Source organism: Drosophila suzukii, chromosome X, assembly GCF_043229965.1.
Source record: "Drosophila suzukii chromosome X, CBGP_Dsuzu_IsoJpt1.0, whole genome shotgun sequence".
In the NCBI taxonomy this organism is placed as follows: Eukaryota; Metazoa; Arthropoda; class Insecta; order Diptera; family Drosophilidae; genus Drosophila; species Drosophila suzukii.
Genome location: NC_092084.1, coordinates 1435987 through 1454016, shown reverse-complemented (window position 1 = coordinate 1454016; position 18030 = coordinate 1435987). Strand labels below are relative to the sequence as shown.

Below are 18030 nucleotides of genomic sequence, written 5' to 3'. Positions count from 1 at the left end.
GCTAAAGTTTAACTTTTGCAACCGAAGGCGGCGTAAAAGTTTCGCCACCTCAAACATTTGCCTTTACGCCCGTCGTCTTCTCGCCAGCTGAGCAGACACTTTAATCAAGAAAGTTCAATTCTTGCTACTTTTCTTTTTTGTTTTTGTGATTTTTCGCCTTCATACTTTGGCGCCTTCGATAGCGAAAGTTTTGTCGCCTGTTGCCACACTATGCATGTTTTGAAGCGCTGATGAAGGAGAGTCGGGGAATTCCAAAGTGGAGCAAATTGAAAAGGGGCGTGGGCGTGGGCGGGGGCGGGGGTGGGGGCGTGAAAGTGGGCGTGGTCATGGCAGGTGGTGGACTGGACTGCTGGAGCTGCTGCTGGAGCTTCGACTGAAATTGAAAAACAAACTGCAGCAGGGCCAAAAGCTTGGGGCCAAGCCAAAGGAACCATGAACCATGAACCATGAAGATGCAGAGAGGAGCAAGAAATTGAATATTTGATTAGGCAAGCAGCCAGATGACAGTTGAGTCCATCCTCCAACCTCCGTCCTGCAGCCTTCAGGCCATGCCATGCTGGACTCGAACTCGGACCACCTCTCCAGCTTATGAAACCTTAAAATGTCGCCGTCCGTGGCAACAAGCGAAAGATGATGATGGCGGTGTGGTAATGCAGCATATGCCCACTGTAATATGGCAATGATTGCACCTGCGAGCCGCAGATGCTCCAGGGATCGTCCTCCTCCTCCGCCAAAGATAGGATGATGCCCCCTCCAAATACTGCACATGATTGGCATGCGACATGTTGACAGGCTCGACTCACCGCAACTTATCAAGCCGTCGCGTGCAGTTTGCCAATATTCGATATGGAAATGCATCTGAACAGCAAAATGCACCTGCCTTACAACGTTGTAAACTCGGCACTCCGATAATGCCACAACAACGTATGTAATACCCACGCATCAACTTGGACGCATACTTTCCGTTCCCAAAAGAATTTGTCAACATTGTACACCATCTACGGTAATTGTAGCCCTACATTTATGTCACGCAGTTAAGAAGCCATCTCTGGCTCCCATAAAGTGTATAATCTCAGGAGAGCTTATTTCTTCATGTCCTCATACTCGTTCAGATTAAAAGATTTTCGATTAAGCCTCGAACTTTTTTTTCCGGCGCGACCTTTGTAAACATTTGTGGTAAACATACGGAAAACATGTTTCCTTTATTACATTTATTTTTTTAATTAACCCATGGAAACTATTACATATATATATAAAGCCATACACTCGAAACTAAGAATCAACGCACAGCCAAATGCACTTGAATTTCAAATCATTAATTTTGTATAGCCCTAAATTGATTTGCTAAGGTCAAGTCCAATTCGTCCCAATCTCTTCCGAATTCTGAAGGGTTAAAGATTTAACCAATTGATACACCGCCAAAGCATTTTATTTGGTGATTTTTCCCCTAGATTTCTTTACATAATGTTATTAAGGGCTCAAGACAAAATACCATTTCAATAAAAGGCCTATATACCTACACTTGTACTTAAAAAAACGAAAGTGAAAATAAATTATCGGGACACTCCACAATAGTTTTTATGTCCTAGTTATATCCATAGAGGCTTTGGAGTCCCTACCACCAGCTCTAATCTTAAAAATAATTTTCATTTTCTATTCCTTTTGCTCCATTTTTTAATAAAGCCTTGCTATAAAAGAAAAGGGGAAACGGCGGGAGGATGACATTTTTTTCGCAGTCTCCATTTCCATTCAGTTAAATGATTGCAATGACCATTGAAGTGCGGGTAACCGAGCAACACTTGGGGCGCCAATTCGACACAGAGTAATTTGCAAATAGGCTTTAAGTGCACTGTGGGCTAGCAGACTCTGAAACTAAGATACAAAACTAAACAAGGAAGAACGCCACAGTCGAGTATCTCGACTATCAGATACCCGTTACTCAGCTAAAGGGACCAAAGGGAAATGGAGATATGAATGAGATTGAAATGCGCCACCTACCGGCGGTAGACAGATTTAAGCGTTATGGGCGTTAGAGTGGGCGTGGCAATTTTTTTTTTTGATCAATCGATAGGTATTGACGAGACCAATACATTTCAGTTAAATTTTGGGCGTTAGAGTGGGCGAGGCATATTCTAAATCTGAGAATTCAATTCTCTATCTTTGATAGTTTCCGAGATATCCACGTTCATACTTACGATTTGGGCGTGGCAAACTTTTTTTCGGTCAGTCGATAGGTATTGATGAGAACAATACATTTCAGTTAAAATTTTTGATCTAGCATCAAAACCGTAGGAGCCACAGTTTTGGGCGGTTTGTGGGCGTTAGAGTGGGCGTGGCACCCTGCTGAAACAGACTTGCGCTGCGCAGGAATCTCAGGAATTTGCATGCCTAATCCCAGTATTCTAGCTTGTATAGTTTCCGAGATCTCAGCGTTCATACGGACAAACAGACGGACAGACGGACATGGCTAGATCGACTCGGCTAGTGATCCTGATCAAGAATGTATATACTTTATGGGGTCGGAATCGCTTCCTTCCGCCTGTTACATACTTTCCGACGAATCTAGTATACCCTTTTACTCTACGAGTAACGGGTATAATAAATATATATATATTTGGCTCATGACAAAAAGTGTGCTATCTATATATAACAATACGACATTTTCCTGTTAATACTAATACAAAATTAAACTTGAACACCAATTGATTTCAGAATGTAAGGTAAGGCAGGGCTCGAAAAATGTTACCACAAAATGAGCTTCTTAGCCCACAGTAGTGACCACAATAAAAGCGCTTTATAGAGGGACAAATAACCATATAGACCAGGAGTGCCCAAAAGCGTGCTTGCGAAAGAGCAAACACCACCAATACAATTTAGGTGGACAAAAACACATGTGAAGAAGTGTTCTTGCATCGTTCGTCGCCATCAGTGGCGAAAAACGACGAAAAGCTAATATGTATATGAAATTGTTTTTCTTTTTCCTCTTTTATTTTCCTACAAGAACCGCATGCTTTTATGGGAAGCTCTTTGAATAGCAGCTAGATTAACAATCGCATTCAGAGAGCAATTACAAACAAGAGAGGAAGTTGAAGAGGAACTTGGAAAGGTCGAAGTTGGTATACTCTTGGATACATTTTTTGTCAACTAAGTGATACATTTTAATATTCCCTTATCGTGGCAACTATAGAAAATTAGAAAAGAGGAATATTTATAAAATTATACAATATGTTTTAACTAAATTTGAAATTTTGGTTGACCCCTTTGACCTTTTAGCGGAAATACCCATATCTACCGGTGATTGAAAATAACTGCCTTCCGGCGTTACAATCCTAGGCGACAAAAATTATAACAACCTTGACGTAAAAATAGGAAAAGAAGCTTTTGGAGCTTGGGTTTCCTGGCGATGGGTACCCCTATATGTATATTTAGACATTGGTATTCGCCATTTGCCATTGCTGATGTTACTTTAACGCGAATGGATCGGAAAAATAGGGCAAATAATAACAGAAAGGCGGGGAAAAAAGAAATTCGCTTCATTTAGCAACAAATTGTTGTGACGACAAAATAACAAAAAATTGAATTCTTGTCCGCTTTCAACGGTTCAACAACTTTTGTTACATAGACACACTTAAAATGCCATTGCCAATTGGCATACGACAAAATGGAAAAGAGAACCCAGAACCCAAAAAGCGGAAAACAAGAAAAAAGCGAAAAAAGCGAAAAAACAAAGAAATGTGAATTTGGCGCCATAAAATGAATAAAACGAAACCCGAAACCAAAGCAATTAAATTTGTTTAAATCGATTTAAGCTGACAATAGACAATGGTCGCCTGTCCATGGATTTTGCGGACAGGCCCTGGACTTTCATGGTGGGTTCAGTTCGGGTTCATTTCAGTTCAGTTCAGTTCAGTTCGAATCGCATCGTATTGTATCGTTTGAATACGGGGCGAGCCCACCATATAGCAATTACAACCGCAATTGCCAATAAAATGACAACGTTAAATTCTATGACAGAGGCCGTTTGCAGCCCAAAACCAACGCGGACGGACTTAAGTTATTTATAAAACAATCAATTTGTATTTCTTTATTTATAAATGCGATGAAAAGATGAAATTAAAATCAAATTTTTGCATTTTGAACACGTTGCAGACCAGAGAATTAAGATTGAGATTTAGAAGCTTTGATTGTATTTTATTCTCCATTTAGAAAGGAGAAATTATATTACTTACATTTGTACTTTCACATTGTTTTTTGTTCGTGCCTAGCATTTGCAATATTCGTAATACAGTGTTTATAATTAGGAGCAATTTACTGGCGGCTTAATTATAAAATACGCTTACATTTTTTTCCATCATCAATGCAATAGTACGCAAATTATCATGTTTATTTTAGTAATTTTAAAAAGGATAAATTAGTATTTAAAATTAGGAGCATTAAACTGCCAGTTAAATATAAAATACTTCTATATTAATACCCGTTCCTCGTGTAGTAACACAGTTTTGATTATAAAACCAAAATTTTAACTGAAATATATTGTTTTCGCCCATACCCACAGCTTAAAGCTTCTCAGAATTAAGACAATTTTCATGAAAAAATGTAATTTAAAATTAAAATTTAAATGGATTACCCAAGAATCATTCTGTCAAAATCTATTTGCCCCCACTTTGGATTATGAAGCACATCGGGCTTACAGAATCGCACATAACACTCGAAAGCCCCTTCAACAGAATGACAAAGTGTAGTGCGAAAAAAAATTATTTTCTTTTAGTTGGCTTTTCCCTTTAGGGACAGGCATTTAATTAATATAGACAATATATTGCGTTCAATTTGAATAATAGGACATGTCGCACCTTTCACCCTGAGTACATGACAAATTTCTTTCGTCTGTCAACTGCTATAACCGATATATATGTATATTATTTTATTGCCAATGGATTTATGCTTTCTGGCTACAATTTTATAACTTAAGCCTATATATAATATCTAAATATTAGTTGGGCTAATCTTTGGTAATCAAATAAAGCCATATAAAGAAACAAAAATTTGAATTACTAGCGGGTATCTGATAGTCGAGGTGATCATGCTCAAAATGTTGCTTCCAGTCCATAAAGTGTTGGAAATGCTTCCTTCTAATCTGCGAGTTACCCACTAAAATGTTAATTTGCCGACAGGGACAAAAGCTAGGATTTACTGGTGGGTTTTGCCATCCCAACAAATTTCACATACACATTACAGAATGCGTAACTCAAAAGTTTTTTGGGTGGGTCGTCGTCGTCGTTGTATATGGCTGCGATTCCGCATTCAAAAGTTTTGAGGTATTAATCCAAGTTTGGCGGTTCTTCGCCTGGAACTCACCGCATAACATTTATCCTCACAACAACCTGCACTTTCTAACCCACGACAATAGCCCCTCTCTCAACGAAATCAACCCAATACCAGCTACCCAGTGGTGAAACAACGAACGAAAACCCATTGAGAAAATATTTAACAAAGCGAAAAATTGCACCGCTTTTCTTTTATTTGCATATTTAATTTGTTTTGAGGTTTTTTCTATCCGAGCAAAAAACCGCTGACACACAGCCAACAAAACAAAACGAAAAAATTTACAAAAATTGTGCTCAAACAAAAGGAAAACAAACAACACACACGGGGGGCATGCTCAAAGAACGAGTGTATATATCCATCCAACTGGATTCGAATGCACGAATGAAACGAAGCGGCCTTTAAAACCCCCACTTATCTCCGCCTCTTGATTTTCCCGAAGGCTTGAACTTGAAATCAGTCCAAATGGAACCCGACACAAAAGCTCCATTCTGTGCCCAATCCAGAACGTATCGGGAACACCAAATATTTGTCTTTCTGTTTATATTAAAATATTAGTAAATATTTTTAGAAATGGATACATGCCACTTTTTTTTGGTAATAGATATGTAAAACAATAAAATAATATACATTAAATCAAAACACACACATCTATAGATATACATTTAAAATTTATGCAAGTATCAATTAAAACTGAGAACCATCATGAATGAAATGCAATTAAATGAAACTCGATTGGGGAACATAACTCAGTTCTAATTAAATCCATTAGTGGTTTGTATCCAAGGAGTAAATTAAATTTCCCCTACTCACTTGATACGTTATTTATAAGCTAAATAAATAATTAATTATGTTATTATATCTTTCGGTAGCCAGTAAAATATAAATTTATTTAACTATGCGTTTTATATCAATAACAATGGTAGATCAAGGTTCAGAATAAATATTACAGAAAAACAAGATATTTTTAAAAGGATATTTATAAGAAGGTATACCATTTTCGGATATATCTCTTCTTCCCTTTATAAAAGCTCGTTGTAGAGTTTTAGATGGGAGGGTAGAAAAAAAAGAACCTTTTTGATTTTTCAATGAATAAATAATAACTAAGCAAACGTTATTGAAGGGCAATCCAAAAAGAATTGATGAAGTTATGAATTACTTTTTTTTTCTAATAAATATAAGCCTTTTTCTCTTGATTGTGTTGGTTTTCATATAGCTATAGTTCCTAAATAATTTATGTGTTTCGGTATTTATAAGGTTTTTGGGGGTGCAACAAGGATGAATCAATATTTGTTTGGAAAGTGTGTAGACATGAGAGCACGTGGCGTTTTCTTTTCTTTTTTTGGTTGGGTTTTCGGAAGTGTTGACGTCACGAATGGCGCTTAATTAAAGCGGAACCCGGCTCAATGCTAAAGAGGCGGGTCCTTCATCCGCAGAATTGTTCTTTTTGTCTTGTTTGCAATTGCTTAAAAGAAAAGCTCCCTCCCGGTGGGTCCTCCGATATACTATCCACCATAAGCCATCCACCCTTTTCCCGTTTCCCATGTTACCACCATTATACCATCCAATATGATGGCCTGGCTTTACCCAGAGCCAAACAGGGGCGGGCCAGCATGGCGGCGATGCCGCAAGTCAGTTAGAAGCCGCAAACTGTCACAGTTTAACAACATTTTCATTAATCAAGCCGCTGTGTGACTGCCACCTGAAGAGCCAAAAAGAGGACGAACCAGATTAAGGGGACTCCAGGCGAGCAGGAGGGATCCGAATCCGCATCCTTGTTTCTGCCTTTTGTCGTCCCATTGTCAATCTCCTCTGGGAGATTCCATCCTATATTATCCCCCCACCCCGCAAAAATCCTTTTAATTGTGTTGGATTTATTTAATTTAAATACATACAAATAAAGAGTTGCATTCAAAGTGAAATAAGTCCGAAAATTAAAATACTATTTCGGAACATTTCACTTAAAATCGACAGTCGCTAATTTTAAAAGGCTTAGTGCCTGCAAACTCTGATTTATTTTAATTGGCTTAGATATGGACCTAGAAAATAATAGACAGTTCAGCTGAATGAATGTGTTTAATTATATGACATGTTTGCATACATTATTCAATATACAAGACAACTATTGGGTTAAGACAAATATTAATTATCCATTCTAATAAATATTTCTTTTAAATTCATTATATTATTATTTAAATAAAAATAGTGTGGCATAAAGTAGTTTCCCTAAAATCAACAGTTGAGAGGAATATTGGATCTTATTTAAAAAGGCTTATTGCCTGTCAACTCTGATTCATTTTGATTGGTTATGGATATGGTTAATTACGGTTGATACATGAGTTTAGAAAATAGAAGGTGAAATCACTATAACCAACACTCATTGGCTTAAGACGGAAATTCAAATTTCTATTGTAATAGATCTTTAAATAAACCTAATTAGATTCATTTTTCAAAGAAATGTCTCTGACATAAAATATATGTGGGTAATGCTGAATTTTAAAGTCAACATAAGTACCAAGCGATCAGTTTGTGGAAACATGTGTTATTTCTGTGGGCCGACGACCCCAGCACATAATCCTCTTACATCAGGACCACATGTACGTTGTACATGCATGCATCCAATCCAAAGGTTATGATGCCGAATACCGGGCTACCTCGCTAATTACCCAATCCCATTGATGACACACAACAAACTTTTGCCAATAAGGCAAATCCTTTTTGGCCTTGTCGCTAATGTCTCACCTTTTGCCTCGTTAGCAACCCCATGGGTATCCCCGTGAGTTCTTGTATCCCTGTAACCCTGTATCCCTATATCCTTGTGTCCCCGTCCCTTGGGACAGCGTAGGGCCCAACCCAAGCACCAACCAAAACGCACACACTTTCCGAAACACTTTATTAATTGACAAACTCTCTGGAATTTTTTCGCATTCTTTCAGGTGGAAACGACAGGAGAAGCACGGCCATTTGCGAGCTTAGAACCCACCACTGTCCGCCGGGACATTAATTAATCACGGCCTTGTCATTCGCAAGGATCAAGGAGTGGCGAACAAGGAGGAGCAGGAGCACGAAGGGTGCAGAAATCAAATTAACAGTGCGTCAAAAGGATTAACCCCGGAAAGCAGGGGGCAGGAGTTTAGAACACGTACACAGGACGCGGTGAGGCGAGTAAACAGGCCGGCCCAAGTCCCCAGTCCCCAGTCACCGGGATCCAAACCCAGACGACCAGGGTCAAGGGGTTTCTCCGCAGCAGTTTGGAGATTGGAGTTTGGAGCTTCTTACTGCGTAGTTGGTGGTTAACCAACTTGGAGCGTGTTGGCACGGATTAACAACAAATCCCAATACACGACCATGATGATAACCAGAACGGAGGCGAATGGACGACTGGGCATCCTGCTCCTAGGGGCAGCGATGTTTCTCCTTCTACTGCCCCTGGTAACGGCCACGTCCGACTGGATGCAGAGCTGCGGCCCCTGCCACTGCCACTGGAACTCGGGCAAGAAGAGCGCAGACTGCAAGAACAAGGCGCTTACGAAGATACCGCTGGACATGAGCAACGAGATGCAGGTGCTGGACTTTGCCCACAACCAAATACCCGAGCTGAGGCGCGAGGAGTTCCTCCTCGCCGGCCTGCCGAATGTGCACAAGGTGTATCTGCGCAACTGCACCATCCAGGAGGTGCATCGTGAGGCCTTCAAGGGCCTGCACATCCTCATCGAGCTGGACATGTCGGGCAACCGGATACGGGAACTGCATCCGGGCACGTTTGCCGGCCTGGAGAAGCTGCGCAACGTGATCATCAACAACAACGAGATCGAGGTGCTGCCCAATCATCTGTTTGTCAACCTGAGCTACCTGTCGCGCATCGAGTTCCGGAACAATCGACTGCGGCAGGTGCAACTCCATGTCTTTGCCGGCACGGTGGCGCTGAGCGCCATCTCGCTGGAGCAGAATCGACTGGCCCATCTGCACAAGGAGACGTTCAAGGATCTGCAGAAGCTGATGCATCTATCGCTGCAGGGCAATGCCTGGAACTGCAGCTGCGAGCTGCAGGACTTCCGGGACTTTGCCATCCAGAAGCGTCTGTATACGCCGCCCACCGATTGCCAGGAGCCGCCCCAGTTGCGCGGCAAGCTGTGGAGCGAGGTGCCATCGGAGAACTTCGCCTGCCGGCCCCGCATCCTAGGATCAGTTCGTTCCTTTGTAGAGGCGAATCATGATAACATCTCGCTGCCCTGCCGCATTGTCGGCAGTCCGCGTCCGAATGTCACCTGGGTGTACAACAAACGGCCACTGCAGCAGTACGATCCGCGGGTGCGCGTCCTCACCTCCGTCGAGCAGCTGCCGGAACAACCCGCCCAGGTGCTGACCTCGGAGCTGCGTATCGTGGGCGTGAGAGCCTCGGACAAGGGAGCCTACACCTGTGTGGCAGACAATCGCGGCGGACGGGCGGAGGCCGAGTTCCAGCTGCTTGTGAGCGGTGACTATGCCGGCGCCGTGTCCGCCTCCGATGGTCACGGCATGGGCGGGATGGGGGCCATTGGAGCGCCCACCATTGATCCGCAGACGAATGTCTTCCTCATCATCTGCCTGATCACCACCACTCTGCTGCTCCTGCTGATCGTGGTGGTGCTGGCGCTCTTCTGGTACTGCCGCAGGATCAAGACCTACCAGAAGGACACCACCATGATGAGCGGCGACGGGCTGATCTCCTCCAAGCTGGACAAGACGCACAACGGCTCCATGCTCGAGGGCTCCGTCATCATGGAGATGCAGAAAAGCCTGCTCAACGAGGTGAATCCCGTCGAGAAGCCGCCTCGGCGCACGGACATCGAGAGTGTTGATGGTGGCGACGATGTCCTCGAGATCAAGAAGACACTGCTCGACGAGACAGTCTATGGTGAGTATTCAAATTCAAATTCCGTAGTCCTTGTAGAAAAAAAGTTCCCCAATCTGTTCAATCATCTGGATTTATATAATTTTTGAGTCTATATTTTTTTAGTATTTGCGAAACTATGATTTTTTAATTTTTCTTCTTATTTTACGGGTTAATAAATTCTTTTCAGATATCAGAGATTTTTTGAAAAAGATTTTTCCTATTATCCTGTTAAAGTAAATTTTTAACGGACAATTACTATTACGATTCTAAACCTTTGAAAAAGGAGGACCCTCAATAGGAAAATAAGCCCAACATGCAACTTGTACCCTTTTTAGAACCTATTGCAATATATTTTCAATCTGCAGTTTTTCCAACAATGAAATTTATGTTTTTCGCTTTAAATACTTTCTAATTCCCTTTAAAGCCAAAAATATAAGGGATTTGGGTTTTTGTTGCAGGACAAATTTGTAACCACACATGTTGGCCATGATTGCATATTTTATTTCGTCATTAACGTTTATTATTTGTAAAAAAACAACAAAATTACGTATTTAGCAGCCAATTAAATGCATGGTATGAGGGCGATTTAGTTGTCCGACTTTTTACAATGTTTTTTCTAGGAGTGTCGACAGCCGACCACATTTCGCCAGTTGTTTCAATCAACAATAGTGATGATTATTGCCTGGGCTTTGTAATAAAAATCAAAAATAATCAGTGTCGTTGAGTAGTTAAAAAGCGTGATTATCGTTTAATTTTAATAAATAAAACTTGTAATTATCACAGTAGCATTGTATTGAAAAGCGAGCTTTATGACAAAAATCGTCCCCCTAACGAAAGGCTCCCTTCCTTTGGCCATAAATGTATAGGTATATATTTTTTGTAGAGGACCTGAATTTTCTGGCACTTAACAAGGTACATTACTTATTTTCTGTGTCATCATGGCGCTTGAGGACCAAATGATGCGACGACACACACTCCTCTGTGTCTATTTACCCAAGGTTTCCATCTCAATGCCACTCCAGGACGTTTGTCAATGGACTGACCATGCCAATTCCAACGCCAATGTCAACACGCTTGTTATTTCCGCGGAAAAGGCAACACAGAAAATGTCCTTTGCCGAAGGATCCTAACTCAACCAGGTCATCCCAACGTGCGGGAAAACACCAATTCAACAGTCAGTCGGGCCGGCGGATGTTTGTTTTAAATTTCGAATCGCTCATTAGCTATTACCTAAACGCACGCCCCCTACCAAAAGCTTCAAAAGACAAACAGAGTTCCACATACGTACCGTAAACTCGTCGTATGTATGTGAAATTTTCACCAACTTGTCCCATTTACGGACAATATTAAACGGTGGCTGTCACACTAAATGAACTCCCTAAATCACCTTTATTCGGAGGGAATCTATTAGCTCGACTTGTAGCTGATACGCCACAGTCGATAAGGCAGGCACACTCATCAGTCATCCTGAGAAAGTGATGTCTTAAGTCTGAAGAAGTGGATGATTGTTCTATAGAATGATTGCCTATGAAGTGGAAAATTAGATAGAGTAACTACATTTACATAGGCAATTAAAGCAGAACACCTATTAGAATTGCTTAAACAAACTAATTTATTTATTATATATCGTGCTATAATAGATATTGGATAGATCTTCCTTCATTAAAGCCTATTTTATCAATTTTAGGATCGATTATTTTTAAAGTAAATTTAAATATTTTTGCTTTCTTTGTGTTTTTTTTTCATTTTAAAAATGGAAAAATAACTTGTTACGTTAAGGTTTTAAATTCTTCATCATTACCTTAGCAAACATACATAGCTATCATTGTGTGTAATGCAATTTAGTTATTTTTCATTTTACTATTCAAATATTAATGTCCTCTTTTAGTGACTAATGGGAGTTACATTTACAAGATTCGGCTTTAAGAGCTAGAATAAATAATACAAAAGGCAAACAAATTGCCAATTGGTGTTGACAATTGAATTGCACCGACTATTGGAAGGACAATTGAATGCAATTGATGGACTGCACTCCTCATGTCGCTTATGCTGTTTCCCTGTCCAATTGTCCAATTGTAGGACTGTCTGGCCGTCTGATGGTCTATTGGGGCAAACAAGTGTTGACATGTGCCAAAGCGCGGCTGATGCGAAAAGAGAATCATTATTTTTTCAGAGAAACGTCATTCAAAAACTATTTGCCCCCGCTTCCGATTATGCGGCACATAGGGCTAACCGAAGCGCACATAACACTCGAAACAAATGGATAGAGTGTAGTGCGAAAATCAGAAATAAATAATTCACATTTTTGTTATTTTAGTTGGCTTTTCCGTTAACATGGGGTTGTTAAGGGAGGCATTTATTTAATATAGACGATTGTATGACGATCATTCTGAATGATAGTACATGTGATGGTCGCAACTCGCACTATCTGTGGTCGGAAGCGAAAATATGAGTTGCTGATCCATTGCTGTCGTCATTGTGCTTCGCTTGGCCTTGGAACTCTTCCTGGGCGTAGGGGGAGCAGACTTATTGTAGACCGTTTTCGGCATCGGAGAGACGTCTCTGGTGGAATCGAGAAGCTCGGTCGAAGATAGGTGCTTCCTCCGCTTCGGCGGCGGCGACAAAAACGTGAAATATTAATTTCAGATTTTCGCACTGCACTCTATCTATCTGTAGAAAGGGGTCGTCCATAAACCACGTGGACAGTTTTGGGGGGAGGGGGGGTTCGTCAAAAGTCCACGATTTTTAGTTAAAAATCCACGATTGTCCACGAGGGGGGGAGGGGGTTTCAAAAAGTGCTTCAAATTTGTCCACGTGGTTTATGGACGGCCATTATTGAAAAATAATGAGCTTTGGGAACCTCCTTGTGTTTTCTTTTTGCTAAATTTAATCAAAATGGTAATGAGTACTTTTTAAGGAGTACCCACAAATTTGTATTATCAGTTTGCTTATATGATAAATCTCATAAATCTTAATAAAGCTTTAAAGACATAATAAAATCTCTGTTCCATCTCCTTTTTTTTCAGTGGCCAACCACTCACGTGACGAAGAAGCCCACTCGGTGGCTCTGTCGGACACGACGATCCCGCCCCGATCCCGCCACACCTACGTGGACGACGCCTACGCCAACAGCTTGCCGCCGGACCTGCTGGCCTTCCCCGCCCGCGTGCCGCCCACCTCGCCCTCGATGCAGTCCTCGCAGTCGAACATCCCCGACCAGGTCATCTACGGCATCCGATCGCCTCCCTCGCTGACGAGTCCGGTCTACACGCATATGACGCCGCACGGCATTTACGGCACCAAGACGCTGGCCGCTCCGCACAACGGCTTCATGACGCTGCAGCATCCCAAGTCCCGCAACCTGGCCCTAATTGCCACTGCCAACAGCAGTCGCCAGCACCAGCATCAGCACCTCCTGCAGCAGCAGCAGCAACAGCAGCAGCATCAGCAGCAGCCGCATCCTCTGGCCACCACCTCGCCCTTCCTGCCCGCCCCCGTCGTTTACTCGCCGGCTACGGGTGTGGTCATGAAACAGGGCTACATGACCATTCCCCGCAAGCCGCGTGCCCCCAGCTGGGCGCCCAGCACGTCCGGTGCCGCTGGCCACGGAACCATCCAGCTGAGCGAGTTCCAGAGCCCCACCTCGCCAAATCCCAGCGAGACGGGTACCGCCACCACCGCCGAACTGCAGGCGGAACCAGTCTATGACAATTTGGGACTGCGCACCACCGCCGGCGGCAACTCCACCCTGAATCTGACCAAGATTGCCGGCTCTGGCTCTGCCTCCGGCACCGGATCCGGCTCCCAGGGCGGTCAGCAGTACTCGATGCGGGATCGTCCGCTACCGGCTACGCCCAGCCTGACGTCCGTGTCGTCGGCGACCAATGCCAGCAAGATTTACGAGCCCATTCACGAGCTGATCCAGCAGCAGCAGCATTTGCAACAGCAGCAACAGCAACGGCTAAGCTCCTTGGACACGGAGCCGCTGTACGGGGTCAGGCACCAGGGGATTACGATAATGCCCGGATCGAGTATCAGCGGAGCCGGACTGGGCCATGCCGCGTATATATCGCCCGTTCCGGCGGCGGCGGCAGCTGCCGTATCGCCAAGCCATGCCGGCAGCAGCAGCGGCGACTCACCGAAGGCTGCCAAGATCCCACCGCGACCACCACCGAAGCCCAAGAAGAAGGTTATGTCCGTGACGACGACGCGTAGTGGCCAGGGCAGCACCAGCCAGCTGTTCGACGACGAGGGCGAGGATGGCACCGAAGTCTAGTTTGGCACACACGGCGATCCCCATCGGCAGCTAATCGAGATCGTGATCGAGATGATATGATGAGATGGCATTGGTGGAGCAGGAGGCAAGCAGCAACTCCAATGAAGAGCAGAGGAGGAATCCGTGGTAAGCCGAAGCTGCCAACTATATTGCGTGAGGAGATGCAGATGGAGGTGGAGATGGAGATGGAGATGCAGATGAAGATGAAGATGCGATACGCAGCCCCCAGTCGACAACAAAATGTAACATCAACATCAACATCCGCTGTTGCGGCTTGTAAAAATAGCCGCCAGAAGGATTCTGTTTCGTGGTTCACGCTACTGCGTGACTTGTGTGCCAAACGACTGATGTAGGTTTTAGTAATTAAATCGATGAACATGCAACACAGCAAAAGAAACAAAAACGAGGATATATATATATATATATTGTTATCCACAACGAGGATGCAATTCGACAGAGAGACTCCAATCCGTTAGGGCGTATGAAAATCGCTTTTAGAATCATCTAATCCCAAAATTCGTATAAGCGGATATACGTAAAAACCCAATTTTAATACCACCTTTTTTTTGTGTAGACTATAGTTAGTTTGGTACAAAATGCATTATTCGTATATAAAGAGACCTATATATACACACACAATTTTAAAATTGTATAAACCCTACGAACAACAAAATATCGTATAATGAAGAAAAAATATTTATACACAGAAAAGAAACTTTCAAATCAACGACAGGTTATTTAAGCGCAAAAATTAAAAGTAAAAAAAAAAAACACTTCATTTTTTTCAGTCTTGCAAATTTTATAAAATTGTAAATGTAAAATGCATACAGTTAATCGCATTAAGCTATATCTTAATGAATACCATACCACTCAGCGTAAGAATACAAATTATATCCTTAATTTTTTTTTTTGGTTTACGGAAGCCACCACGAATTGGGAAATAAACTACACGAAAGTATATTTATAGCGGGTAAGTTTGTTAAGGGCATTTAACGGTAGGATAAAGAGTTTGCATTCGCAATTAAAACAATGAATTGAAACTTCTATGTATACATATAGTCTAGAGAGAAGGCGCGGCGAAATAAGTTCAGCTATAATAACGATTGTACTAGCTATAACAAATATATAAAATTAAAAGTATATGACATTCTAGGCACTTAATATACAACCAATTACAACAAAGAAAAGAAAAGTTATAAGCAAACCCGATAGCTGGTATCCCCATTGCCATGCCATATGTATGTATGTCTGAAAATACACCTTGAAATTGAAGTTACCTTCACACGACTCATTTAATATCCAAAAACTATTCACGAAGGAAACGAAAATACACACAAGGCATCTAACAGCAATCATTTTAGATACATGATAACGAGTATAGACCATTAAAGACAACAAAGTATGGTAAGTGAGATGAGAAATAATGGATAATTCAGAAAGCTAGCAGCTACCCCTATAAGTTAAGGGTACAGTTCAGATCAGATTCACATACAATACTTACCATACCTACCATACTGTACGATATTTCCCAATCAAACAATTTTTTTTATTATTTATATTAATTATACTTTTAATTTCGAGCACCACCCGGGCAATCTACATCTGGATGCATTTTTATTTAATAAAGATGTACTTTCAGGCACTGCCAAACTACTTTCATAATTTCATAAGTGTGAGGAAAAAAAAAGAACAATGAAAAAGAAACTTAAGTAAAATATGATTTGTTGTTTAAGGCAGGCCTAGAAATGATCTGAGAGTTTAAAGCCAGTGCTTTAAATAGCGATAGACGTGTAAAGTACAGCCCCATACTTGCCCCTAGAAAAACGACGTTATATGACATAGGGTGCACCGATTTTTAAATGAATCAAGCGAATAAATGTACCCAATCCATACTTGGTTTTAAATAAGCAAAAGTATTATATAAATCATAAGTTACCTTACGTTTTTATCGTGCTCGTTTTTTTTATGTATTCAGAGTTATTTACAGAGTAATTATTTGTAGAATTTTATTTAAATTTTGGACAAGCGCAACATAAATGTAATAAATATCTCGAAAAACACACACAAAAATGAAAAAAAAAGATGACGTTGCGAACAATTTGTTCAAATTAGCTCAAAATCAAAACAATTATAATTAAAAATTGTAATCTAACTGTAATTGATAGAAGGGTTCTTATATATACGTTTTTTATAATTTTACATAATTTGCCTAACATATAACATATTGAAATAAACTATGAATAAATCGAATAAAATAATGTACTTACTACATGGCTAAATTGGAGTTATATTAAAGGACGGTAGGTAAGTACTTTAAAAAAGGATCTCTAATTTTTAAAAACAAATATATTTTGCAGTGGACGCCGACAGCTGCTCGCTTAATCGAAGCACTTCGATTCATGGTAGAAAATTTAAAAGTTAATGCCCGTCAGGGCACTGTCGCCCTTTTCAATATTACGCAACATAAAACTTATATTGAAATCAACTTTTAAACAAGCCAGTGTCTGTGTGTGTGTAAGGGACGGCATGCTGCACATGCCCGAAAGCATGCAACACTTTTTTGTGCAAAACATCGCAAAATGTTGCCGAAAGTTTTTTATTATACCTTTTACTTTTTTGGAAAAGGGCATGTTGTATTTGAAACCAGAGAATATATTTGACCAGCCTTTAATGCTGTCGATATAAAAATCTCCAATTGAAAATCTAGGTCTAGATTACACGTAGTTCTCTAGAGACTAAAAATTTATAGATATTTTATTACTTGTGATAAATCGCTTTTCCTCTATCTTTCACACAAAGCAGAGGGTATCTTATAGTCGAGATACTAAACTATATCGTTATTCCTTAAGAAAAAGAGGACAAGGAAGCTAAGGAGAGCAAAGTACAAAACTCGACAGTAACAACAGCACCGAGCTGAAGAAGCCGGAATAAGGGGGAAGTAGCGGTTGCCGAGAAAGCGTACAACTGTGTCTAAAAATTAGACAGCTTGACAGCAAAAGACTTTTTCATAAACTAGCGTAACTTTTGTGTCCCGAGATTAGAACAACAACAATATGGGCGAGAGAAGCGCAACAAATAGGTGCAGATTCAAAACAAATCTCCTAAATCCGTCTTCTCATCTTCGTGTTGTGCTAAAAACCATTTTGTAAGTTCAGAAACGCGCACACAAGCTTGCAGTCCCGAGGGACTCACTTGGACCCGGCGTTTGTCCAGAGGCGGCAGCGCTCAAATGTAGGCAAGATTTTAAAAGAAATTGATTTTCGAAGTTGATCAAAAAATCTGCAACTGGCCAGTTCCTTGGTTTTTGAAACCAGGCGAACATAATCCGTAGCGGGTGGCTGCTCGGATATAACATTTTAAGTTTTTTTGAAAGCAATCTTTACTTTCATACCTGAATTTGAAAATTGCCCTAAAAATTTATAAAAATCCGACACAATCAAATTGAAAAAAAAAACAAACCAAAAACTTTCAACAAATTGAAAGGATTCTTAACATATTTTCTGCCAAAGCGCAAAATTGATTGGTCTCAGACACCAGGCAAACAGAAAACTTAGCA

At 41.2% G+C, this 18030-nt stretch overlaps 1 protein-coding gene across 3 annotated transcripts in view; it reads left to right on the top strand.

The window, feature by feature from the left end:
• The window catches only part of kek5 (kekkon 5), a 99949-nt gene extending 83206 nt beyond the window's left edge, over positions 1-16743 (top strand). For all 3 annotated transcript variants that reach the window (XM_017081638.4, XM_017081636.4, XM_065867616.2), the window contains 2 exons: positions 8259-10219; positions 13225-16743. In XM_017081638.4, the coding sequence (XP_016937127.3) occupies positions 8671-10219; positions 13225-14474 (2799 nt within the window). In that variant the 5' untranslated portion in view covers positions 8259-8670 and the 3' untranslated portion in view covers positions 14475-16743. The remainder of the gene's footprint in view (positions 1-8258; positions 10220-13224) is intronic.
• The last annotated feature ends 1287 nt before the right edge of the window (positions 16744-18030 follow it).